Raw genomic sequence first — 11,524 nt, forward strand, 5'->3', positions numbered from 1 at the left:
ATGGAGTTCATTTGCAGTGGCTGGAGGCCCTGGTGTGTCCAGGTTCTCTCCTCTCTGCCTATTTCTCTCAAGTAAATAAATAAAATAGAATTGAATCCCCTAGGTGTCTGCATGGGTTAGCCAAGTGTTCTACCAGCCCTTTCTCTAGTCTGATCTATCTTGGAGACTTGGTAGAGATTACTTAAATCCAAAACTGGCCTAGACCACACAGTGACTACCTTTTACATAGTGGGGAAAACTGCCAGGTGCGGTGAAATAAACCTATGATCCAAGTCCTTTGTATGTGGAGTTCAAGGGCAGCCTGGGCTACATGCCTTAAAACACCTTGTTGAGATGGGAGGACTGAAGAAACTGATTAATAGGTTCTAAATTATATGTGACAAAAGTTGCACAGTAGGGTAGTACAGATAGTGTACTTTTGTGTGAGGTCAGAGAACAGCCTCACATGTTGGTCTTCACTTTCCACCTTGTTCAAGGCATAATTTCCCATTGTTCAGTACATTTTTCAGGCTTGCTGGACCAGAGAACTTCCTGGGGTTTCTGTCTCTGCCTCCCATCTTGCCATAGGCTGGATTGGGATTATAGACAATAGATCCAAACACAGTTGCTTACCATTGAGTGGCAAACACTTTACCCACTGAGTCATCTCCTAAATCTGAATTAGATTTAAAAACTAAATGAGGGTCGGGCGTGGTGGCACACGCCTTTAATCCCAGCACTCGGAGGCAGAGGTAGGAGGATCGCCATGAGTTCAAGGCCACCCTGAGACTCCATAGTGAATTCCAGGTCAGCCTGGGCTAGAGTGAAACCTTACTCAAAAAACAAAAACAAAACAAACAAACAAAACTAAATGAAAGGCTTGATTTTAACATAACTGAGGAGAAAGATGTTTACCAATTTCAACATTATGTATATGTATTGAAACATCAATGTAAATTTGTTTTTGAAAAAATAAAATAGGAGTGGGTATGTTGGCACACACCTTTAATCCCAGCACTTGGGAGGCAGAGGTAGGAGGATCGCCAAGAGTTCGAGGCCACCCTGAGACTACATAGTGAATTCCAGGTCAGCCTGGGCTAGAGTGAGACCTTACCTACAAACAAACAAAAAAAGAGATAAGGACTCATGCAGCTCAGGTTATCCTTCAACTCCAACTCATTATGTAACTAAAAATGAACTGATTTTTCTTCATTTACCTTGGGTGCTGGGATTATAGGTATGTGCCACAATGCTTAATTTACATAATGCTGACGCTTGAACTCAGGACTTAATGAATTCTATGCAAGTGCTCTACGAACTGATCTATATCCCCAGCCTATGTATGTAAATCCTTAGTATACACTAAATAAAGTCTGCCTTTGTTTCAATGACAGAAAAGTTTCATTTTGTACACTGGCGATGTCTAAGAAATTATTTTAGGGCTAGGCATGGTGGCACACACCTTTAATCCCAGCACTCAGGAGGCAGAGGTAGGAGGATTGCTGTGAGTTCAAGACCACCCTGAAATGACAGAGTGAATTCTGGGTCAGCCTGCGCTATAGTAAGACCCTACCTCAAAACACAAAATAAAAAATTTATCATTTTAGGGCTGGAGAGATGGCTTAGCAGTTAAAGCTCTTGCCTGTGAAGTCTAAGAACCTAGGTTTGATTCCCCAATACTTAAGCCAGATGCACAAGGTGGCACATGCATCTGGAGTTCATTTGTAGTAGCTGGAGGACTTAACATGGCCATTCTCTCTCCCCTCCCTCCCTCTCTCTCTGTGTCTGTCTCTTCCTCACTCTCCCTCTCTGAAATACATAAAATATGAAAAAATAATTTTACAAGAAACTTGTTGGTCTTTAAGGAAAAATGACTGCTAAAAGTTATTCATGCTTGTGAGGTAGACAGACTCACCTAATTCAGGAAATTGTTTTTCAGTTTCCTGGAAGGTAGCTCTGGTACCTTCTTCTTTTTTTAAAAAATATATTTTGTTTATTTACTTATTAAGAGAGAGCAAGGTAGAGAGAGAGAATGGGCGTGCCAGAGCCTCCAGCTACTGCAAACAAACTCCAGATGCATGTGCCTCCTTGTGCATTTGGCTTACATGGGACCTGGGGAAATGAACTGGGATCCATCATCCTTTGGCTTTGCAGGCAAATGACTTAACTGCTAAGCCATCTCTCTAGCCCTCTGGTACCTTCTTATCCCTATAATTACCTGCTAAAAAGTGGGCCAGAAGGAACATTTTGGATCTGAAAAGAACATGAGCTTTAGATTCTTATCTATTTTAAAAAAATTATTTCATTTTTATTTATTTGAGAGATAGGGAGAGAGAATAAGAGAGAGAGGGAAGGATAGAATGGCCACACCTGGGGCCTTCAACTGCTGTAAACAAATGCTGGACACATGTGCCACCTTGTACATCTGGCTTACATGGGTCCTGGGGAATTGAACCTGGGTCCTTTGGCTTCACAGACAAACACCATAACCACTAAGCCATTGCCCCATCCCAGTTTCTTATCTATTAAGTGGGGATAATTCCATCTAAAATAATTAGTGAGGACTAAGGAAATAGTTTAGGCATTAAAGGCGCTTGCTTGCAAAGCCTGATACCCTGGGTTTGGCTCTCCACTACCCAAGTAAAACCGCTGCACAAAGTGGCACATGTGTCTGGAGTTCTTTTGCAGTGGAAAAAGCCTTGTTGTGTCCATTCCCTCTCTCTTGGAAATAAAAATATTGGAAAAAAATTAGTGAGGCTTGGAGAGATGGCTTACCAGTTAAAGTGCTTGCCTCCTAAGCCAAGGACCCAGGTTCAGTTCTGCAGGCCCCATATGAACCAGATGAACAAGGAGGTGCATGCATCTGGAGTTTGTTTGCAGTGGTTGGATGCCCTGGTGTGCCTATTCTCTCTTTCTCTTTTTTTTCCCTTTCTCTCAAACAAATTTAAAAAAATTTAAAAAGCATAGTAAACTGGTCATGGTGGTGCACAAGCCTTTAATCCCAACACTCGGGAGGCAGAAGTAGGAGGATCGCCATGAGTTCGAGGCCACCCTGAGAATACAGAGTGAATTCCAGGTTAGCCTGAGCTAGAGTGAGATCCTACCTCGAAAAACAAGAGTAGTGAGAATTAAAAAAAAAAAAAAAAAAAAGCCTTTACTCTCAGTACTTGGGAGGCTGAGGTAGGAAGATCGCCATGAGTTTGAAGCCACCCTGGGACTACATAGCGAGCTCTAGGTCAGCTCAGGCCAGAGCGATACTCTACCTGGGAGGGTGGGGGGAAAAGAAACCCACGATTTAGTGAGGAATCAATGAGACATCTACAGTACTTACGGCCCTGGGTTTATTTCTATAACATACTAAGCAATTATTACTAGGTTGTGTGAGTGGATGGATGGATGAATTGCTTTAAGGAGCAAGACTAGAAGGCAGAGGCTTGACTTGTCTTGCAATTTCTGCTCAAGAAGCAGATGCCCAACTGTGTATCTTGCAGGCCCACAAAGTATTCGGATTGTGCGACGTGCTCGATCGCCACGCAGGATATGACGTCACCACACAGTGAATTCCAACTAGGAGGAGGGACAGGAAGTTCAGTCTGGGAAGGGGCCTCCGGTGACCGGAAGTGGCCGGGGGCGGCGCCGCTAGCCCCAGTTCCTGGGCGCCGGTCAAGGTGCGCGAGGAAGGCGGGACCCAGGGCGGGGCCGCTTTGGAGGCGGGGCCTCCGGGCTGGCTGGCGGGGCGCGGGGCTCCCCTCGTCCGGCCGGGCGCCTCGTGCCCTGGCGCCCGTGGCTCGCGACCATGAAGCTGAAGCTGAAGCTGAAGACCGTGTTTCTCGCCTACTTCCTGGTGTCGATCGCCGGCCTCCTCTACGCGCTGGTGCAACTCGGTGAGCGGGGCGCGGCGGGGCGGGGGTGCGGCGCGGTGCGCCGGCCCGAGGGCGCCCGCCCCGGGCACGAACCTCCCGCGGACACCCGCAGCGGCCCGCTCGGCCCTCGGGACAGCCCTCTGCTGGCCCTCGCGCCCCCCTAGACGCCTGCCGCCGCCCCGCAGACGGAAGCCCGTCTCCTCGCCAGGCCCGCCAGGCCCGCGTGGCCTGCCGCCGCCCGGCCGCAGTGACCGGCTCTCCAGAACTCCGTGCTCAGTGTTCTCTCTGCCTGCGGTGTTGTGCCAGCTCTTCACAGACCGCCTATTTGCCCGCAAGATTTAAGTTCAGATGTCACCTCAGAAAGGCCTTGCCTGATAACTAAAGTAGCTCATTATTTCCTTTAGTGGCCCGTATTACAGTGTGTAATATTTTTATTACTTTTTTTTTTCTTCTTAGTATCTGCTTCCCCAGTAAAGGGAAAGCTTCTTGAGTGTAGGGACTGTTTCGTTCTTGCTGTACCCCTAGCACCCAAGAAGGGTTTCCTAGGAATATTCAATAAATGTGTATTCAATGACGGAATGGGTGAATTTACTGACAAGTCGGTGGCCACACGGCCAAGGGAGCAGATTGAACCCTGCCACTTTTGAAGGGATTTGCTGGTAGTGCTTGCATGATCCTCAGGGGCTTCAGACTTGCCCCTTAACGTATATTGACTTGTTCTTTATGAGTCTGGAAGCTAAATTTGGGACCAGTAGGTTGAAAGTATGGAGACATAATCAGTCCCCTGTTCAAATAAAATTGTGACAGAGCTGAGGGTTTATCACCAGCTTAACCTGCTTAGTAAGGGCCTTGGTTCCATCCCAGCCTGCCAAAATAAAAAAATTATACAGGGGCTGGAGAGATGGCTTAGTGGTTAAGCGCTTGCCTGTGAAGCCTAAGGACCCTGGTTCAAGTCTCTATTCCCCAGGACCCACATTAGCCAGATGCACAAGGGGCCGCATGCATCTGGAGTTCCTTTGTAGTGGCTGGAGGCCCAGGAGCGCCAATTCTGTCTCTCTCTCTCTGTCTCTTTCTCTCTCTGTCGCTCTCAAATAAATAAAACAAAAAAAATTTAAAAAAATTATACAGAATGTAAAATATGGAGAGAGCTGGGCTGGAGAGATGGCTCAGAAGTTAAAGGTGTTTGCTTGCAAAGCCTGAAGGCCTGGGTTCAATTTCCCACTACCCACGTAAGGCGCTTGCTTGCCAAGTCAGAAAACCTGAGTTCAGTTTCCCAGTACTCACATAAAGGTATCTCTTTTCTTTTCCCAGTCTCAAATAAGATAAATAGATGGAGAGAGTTGAGCATGGTGGCCCACCACATAGGAGACTGAAAGATTTCAAGTCTAAGGCCAGCCTGGGCTATACAGCATGACCCAGTCACAAAAATAAAAGGGGGAGGGGTTGAGGATGTAACCCAGTTGGTAGAGTGCTTGCCTTGCATGCAGGAAACTCTGGGTTCTATTCCAGACCACATATACTAGGTGGTGGTGGTACCTGAGGTGTGGAAATTATAGAGGTTTAAGGGAAGTTCTTTAATGGCTAGGAGTTTACCCAGAAGATCTTGGCCCTGGATTGCTGAACTGTTTGTGGTTCTCTGCCCCTACTCCCTTTCCCTATTGGTGCTTCCTGGGACCAGGCCAGCCATGTGATTGCCTCCCTTCCCTGCGGGCAGCATCTGAACAGCTTCGACAGAAGGATCTGAGGATTTCCCAGCTGCAGGCTGATCTCCGAAGGCCACCTCCTGTCCCTGCTCAGCCCCCTGAACCTGAGGCTCTGCCTACTATTTATGTCATTACCCCCACCTATGCCAGGTATGGACTTTGGTGCACCCTAGAGGGATGCAATGACCAAGACATGCTGATGCTCAATTTGGGGAGGAACTTAAAACTACAGCATGCCAAACTTAATGCCAAATGATCTGTATCTTTATTTAAAAGTTTGCGTCAGCTGGGCGAGGTGGTGCACATCTTTAATCCCAGCACTTGGGAGGCAGAGTTTGGGGGATTGCTGAGAGTCCAAGGTCACTGTGAGATTAATTTCAGGTCAATCTGGACCAGAATGCCAGAGTGAGATCCTACCTTGAAAAACAAAACAAAACAACAACAACAAAAAAAAAAGTTTGCCGGGCGTGGTGGCGCACGCCTTTAATCCCAGGACTTGGGAGGCAGAGGTAGGAGGATTGCCATGAGTTCAAGGTCACCCTGAGATGACAGAGTTAATTCCAGGTCAGCCTGGACCAGAGTGAGACCCTACCTCGAAAAACCGAAAAAAAAAAAAAAAAAAGTTTGCGACAAAATGATTGCTTTTCCATAAAAATAGACAAGTGCCTAGTAGAAGCAGATTACAAAGTTCCTGCTCAGTTTTAAGATAGGACAGTAAGACTGGAGAGATTGCTGCTCAGTGGTTAAAGGCACTTGCTTGCAAAGCCTAATGGCCTAGGTTCAGTTCCTCAGTACCCATGTAAAGCCAGACACACAAAGTGACACATTGCATCTGGAGTTCAGTTGCAGGGCAGAAGACCCTCACATGTCTGTTCTCTCCCTCTCTCTGTTTTAAATAAATAATTAAAAAAAATAGGGCCGGGTGTTGTGGCACATGCCTTTAATCCCAGCAATTGGGAGGCAGGGTTAAAAGGATCATCGTGAGTTCAAGGCCACCCTGCCTGAGCTAGAGTGAGACCCTAACTCAAAAAAACAAATTAAAAAAAATTAAAAACAGGGCTGGAGAGATGACTTAGCAGTTAAGGTGCTTGCCTGCAAAGTCAAAGGACCCCAGTTTGATTCCCCAGTACCCACATAAGACAGATACATAAGGTGGAGCATGTGTCTAGAGTTCATTTTCAGTGGCTAGAGGCCCTGACACACCCACTTTCTCTCTACCTGCCTCTTTTTCTCTCAAATAAATAAATAAAATATTAAAACAAAAACTAAAGAAAGGCCAGCTGGGCGTGGTGGTGCACGCCTTTAATCCCAGCACTCGGGAGGCAGAGGTATGAGGTATGGCCGTGAGTTCAAGGCCACCCTGAGACTACATAGTGAATTCTTGGTCTGCCTGGGCTAGAGTGAGACCCTACCCCCCCCCTCAAAAAAAACCCACAAAACCCTAAAGAAAGGGGACTGGAGTGATAGCTCAGTGGTTAAGGCACTTGCATGTAAAGCCTAACTACCCAGACTCAATTCCATATTACCCACATAAAATCAGATGCACAAAGTGGCTTATGCATTTGGAGTTCATCTGCAGCAGTACATTAGAGGCCTGGATGTTTCCTTTCTCTATCTGTCTCTTCTCTCTGTTTCTCCCTGTCTCAAATAAATACAATATTAAAAAAAATAAATAAAAGAAGAGGGAGCCAGGTGTGGTGGTGCATACCTTTAATCCCAGCACTCAGGAGGTAGAGGTAGGAGGATCATTGTGAGTTCAAGGCCACCCTGAGACTACATAGTGAATTCCAGGTTAGCTTGGGCTAGACTGAGACCCTATCTCAAAAACAAACAAACAAAATAACAACAAAAAGAAAGAAAGAAAGAAAGGAAGGAAGGAAAAAGAAAAAGAGGGGCTGGAGGAATGGATCAGTGGTTAGGGCATTTGCCTGCAAAGTAAGGTTCGATTCCCAGCACAAGGTGGTACATGTGACTGGAGTTTGTTTTCAGTGGCTAGAGGCCCTGGAGCACCAATTCTGTTTCTCATAAGTAAATAAAATATTTTTTAAAAAAGGGAGCTGGAGAGATGGCTTAGTGGTTAAGGTACTTGCCTGCAAAGACTAAAGACCCAGGTTTTATTTCCCAGTATCCACATAAGCCAGATGCACAAGGTGTTGCATGTATCTGGAGTTTGTTTGCAGTGGCTGATGTTCCTGATGACCCATTCTCTATCTGCTTCTTCCTCTCCCTCCCTCTCTGTCTTAAATAAAATATATTTAGAAAAACACATACACAAAAAATTTAAGGACTGGAGAGATGGCTTAGTGGTTAAGTGCTTGCCTGTGAAGCCTAAGGATACTGGTTCAAGGCTCGATTCCCCAGGACCCACATTAGCCAGATGCACATGGGGGCGCATGCGTCTGAAGTTCATTTACAGTGGCTGGAGGACCTGGTGTCCCCATTCTCTCTCTCTCTGTCTCTGATGCCCTCTCTTCCTGTCTGTCGCTCTCAAATAAATAAAAATAAACAAACAAAAATATTTAAAAAAAAAATGAGGTCAGGCATGGTGGCACATGCCTTTAATCCCAGCACTCAGGTTGCAGAGGTAGAAGGATCATTGTGAGTTTGAGGCCATTGTGAGACTACATAATGAATTCCAGGTCAGCCTGGGCTAGAGCAAGACCCTACCTTGAAAAACCTAAATAAAAAAAAAAAAAAAAAAGGAGTGTTAAAGACAACTTGGAAAACCTGATGGCCTGGGTTCAATTCCCCAGTACCCATATAAAGCCAAAGTGCATACGCATCTGGAATTTGTTTACAGTGCCTAGAAGTCTTGGCATGCCCATACGTTTACCTCCTAAATAATATAGGGGGGGCTGGAGAGATGGCTTAGCGGTTAAGATGATTACCTGCGAAGCCTAAGGACCCAGGTTCAATTCTCCAGGTCCTATGTAAGACAGATGTACAAGGTGGCGCATGTGTGTGCAGTTTGTCTACAGTGGATAGAGGCCCTGGAGCACCCATTCTCTGTCTCAAATTAAAAAAAAAAAAGAAAGAAAAGAAAAGAAAAGAAAAAAGTGGCTGGATATGGTGGCTCACACCTTTAATCCCAGCACTCAGGAGGCAGAGGTAGGAGGATCATCGTGAGTTAGAGGCCACTCTGAGACTACATAGTTAATTCCAGGTCAGCCTGGACCAAGGAGAGATCCTACCTCAAAAAAACAAAAACAAAAAAGGAAAAGAAAGAAAGAGAAAAAATACAGGGGGTGTCAAGTGTGGTGGCGCATGCCTTTAATCCCAGCACTCGGGAGGCAGAGGTAGGAGGATCACTGTGAGTTTGAGGCCACTCTGAGACTCCATAGTGAATTTCAGGTCAGCCTGGGCTAGAGTGAGACCCTACCTTGAAAAAACAAACAAAAAAAAACCCCCAAAAGACAGGGGAGCCGGGCATAGTGGCACTCACCTTTAATCCCAGCACTCTGGAGGCAGAGGTAGGAGTGTCGCCGTGAGTTCCGGGCCAGCCTGAGACTACATAGTGAATTCCAGGTCAGTCTGATCTAGAGTGAGAGCCTGCCTGGAGAACAACAACAAAAACAAACAAACAAAACCACGGGAGGGAATTTGGTAGCTCCATGTCACTTAACCAGCATTGCTGAAGCTCTGTGACATACACACATACAAATAAAGGAAGTTTAAGCACTGGGCCTAGAAAAACCAGGGAGATGCTAGGCATGGCCCAGGAGGAGCTCCTTCTTCTGTCCTGGCTGCAGTGAACCAAGAGTGCCTGTCTTCCCTTGCAGGCTAGTGCAGAAGGCAGAGCTGGTTCGGCTGTCCCAGACCCTGAGCCTGGTGCCCCGGGTACACTGGCTGCTGGTGGAAGATGCTGAGGGCCCCACCCCACTGGTGTCTGGGCTGCTGGCTGCTTCTGGTCTCCTTTTCACACATCTGGCTGTCCTCACCCCCAAGGCCCAGCGGCTCCGGGAAGGTGAGCCAGGCTGGGTCCGTCCCCGAGGTGTAGAACAGCGCAACAAGGCCCTGGACTGGCTCCGAGGCAGAGGGGGTGCTGTTGGTGGGGAGAAGGACCCACCACCCCCAGGGACCCAGGGAGTTGTGTATTTTGCTGATGATGACAACACGTACAGCAGGGAGCTCTTTAAGGAGGTAAGCCCTGGGATGGTGCTGGAGAAAGGATCAGGTGGCACCAGCTTCATACTCTACCTTTGTGTGTGTGGTGTGTGTATATGTGTGTGCCCCATGCACAAACTTGCCAGAGGAAAACATCAGTGTGTCTCTCTTATCACTCATCTACATATTTCTTTGAGGTAGGCTCTTACCCTCAACTTAAAACTGCTGTCCATCACTGAGCACCAGCGATTCTCTGGTTTTGCCCCCCCCCCAGTGGATTGGGGTTACAGAAATGTGGGGCCACATTCAGCTTTTTTTTTTCTGAGGTAGAGTCTCACTCCAGCTCAGGCTGGCCTGGAATTCACTATGTAGTCTCAGGGTGGCCTCTAACTCACGGCAATCCTCCCACCTCTGCCTCCCAAGTGCTGGGATTAAAGGCATGTGCCACCACGCCCGGCTACATTCAGCTTTTTATGTTGGTTCTGGTGAGTCTCTGGCCCATGAGGCCCTAATGCTTAAGTGGCAAGTGCTTAACCACTAAGCCATTTGTGCAGCCCCATTCATTACCTTCTTAACAATGTTGCTGTAGGATGCAGGATGAATTGTGGGGAGGATGAACCAAGTGGTTCTTTCCTCTGGCCCACCCCTCTGTCTCTTCTCTGATCTCTTGATAGATGCGCTGGACCCATGGTGTCTCAGTGTGGCCCGTAGGCCTGGTGGGTGGCCTGCGATTTGAGGGCCCTCAGGTACAGGATGGCCGGGTTGTGGGTTTCCACACAGCATGGGAGCCCAACAGGCCCTTCCCTTTGGACATGGCAGGATTTGCTGTTGCCCTGCCCTTGCTGTTTGCTAAGCCCAATGCCCAATTCGATGCTACTGCACCCCGGGGCCACCTGGAAAGCAGCCTCCTGAGCCATCTTGTGGATCCTAAGGACCTGGAGCCACGGGCTGCCAACTGCACTCAGGTAAGGAGATGGAGGCAGACATAGAAACCTGGCTTTAGGATGGACAGGTGATGGGAGAAATGGGTGTTGGAACCAGGAGGGACCCTCCAGATCTGTGATCAACTTTTCTTCTCTGCTTAAGGGGCAACTGGGAGCCAGGGAAGGGACTCCTATGAACTCATCTTCTGAGGCTCAGGAAACAAAGCCCCATTTTAGAGGCATTAATGTCCCTCCACCTATCAATTTTGCAGCCAGATGAATGTAGAATGGGTGGGAAGACCTATTCTACACCCAGGAGGCTGGACCTGGCTCTAACTGAAACCCTCCTACATAGGTACTGGTGTGGCATACAAGAACCGAGAAACCCAAGATGAAGCAGGAGGAGCAACTTCAAAGGCAGGGCCGGGGCTCTGATCCAGCCATTGAGGTGTGATGGCGACCTCACCCTGATTTACACCTTATTTTAGGCACAGACCTTGTGAGACTGGGCTCTGGGCCTGCCCAGGATGTGGTTTTCCAAGATCTGACCCCTCAGAACCAGAGGCAGCCCCTCCAGCCACAGGGTGTGGTCCAGTGCTTCTCCCCTCTCCCAGTCTACCATGTGGCACTGTCTACAGGCAGGGGACAAGCAGCCCTTGTTTTGAGCCAGGTCAGCCCTCTCTGGGGTGGAACAGGACACATGGACTCAGGTGGGAAGGTGGCAGAGGAACTGGGTAACTTATTGGGGCCAGGCATGCACTGGGGGGCTGGAGGAACTGGGCTGGACCCTCCCCACCTGAGCATGCAGACCCCACTCCTACCTCCAGAATAAAGAATCTCAACCTGGAGGGGCTCGCCGTCTCCCTTGACCTAGCACGTCGTGTTCTTGCTCTCTGATCTTGAGACATGGACACCTGGTCTTGCACAGGCCAGGCTTCTCTTCACACATGTA

General features: G+C 48.0%; 1 protein-coding gene across 1 annotated transcript; it reads left to right on the forward strand.

Moving 5' to 3' along the window:
• The first annotated feature begins 3,705 nt into the window (after positions 1-3,705).
• B3gat3 (beta-1,3-glucuronyltransferase 3) lies at positions 3,706-11,420 on the forward strand. The gene is made up of 5 exons (XM_004656547.2): positions 3,706-3,863; positions 5,521-5,695; positions 9,325-9,685; positions 10,324-10,614; positions 10,928-11,420. The coding sequence occupies exons 1-5, from the start codon at positions 3,776-3,778 to the stop codon at positions 11,024-11,026; spliced, it is 1,014 nt and encodes a 337-aa protein (XP_004656604.2). The 5' UTR covers positions 3,706-3,775; the 3' UTR covers positions 11,027-11,420.
• The last annotated feature ends 104 nt before the right edge of the window (positions 11,421-11,524 follow it).

This window comes from Jaculus jaculus, chromosome 1 (genome assembly GCF_020740685.1).
Source record: "Jaculus jaculus isolate mJacJac1 chromosome 1, mJacJac1.mat.Y.cur, whole genome shotgun sequence".
NCBI lineage: Eukaryota > Metazoa > Chordata > Mammalia > Rodentia > Dipodidae > Jaculus > Jaculus jaculus.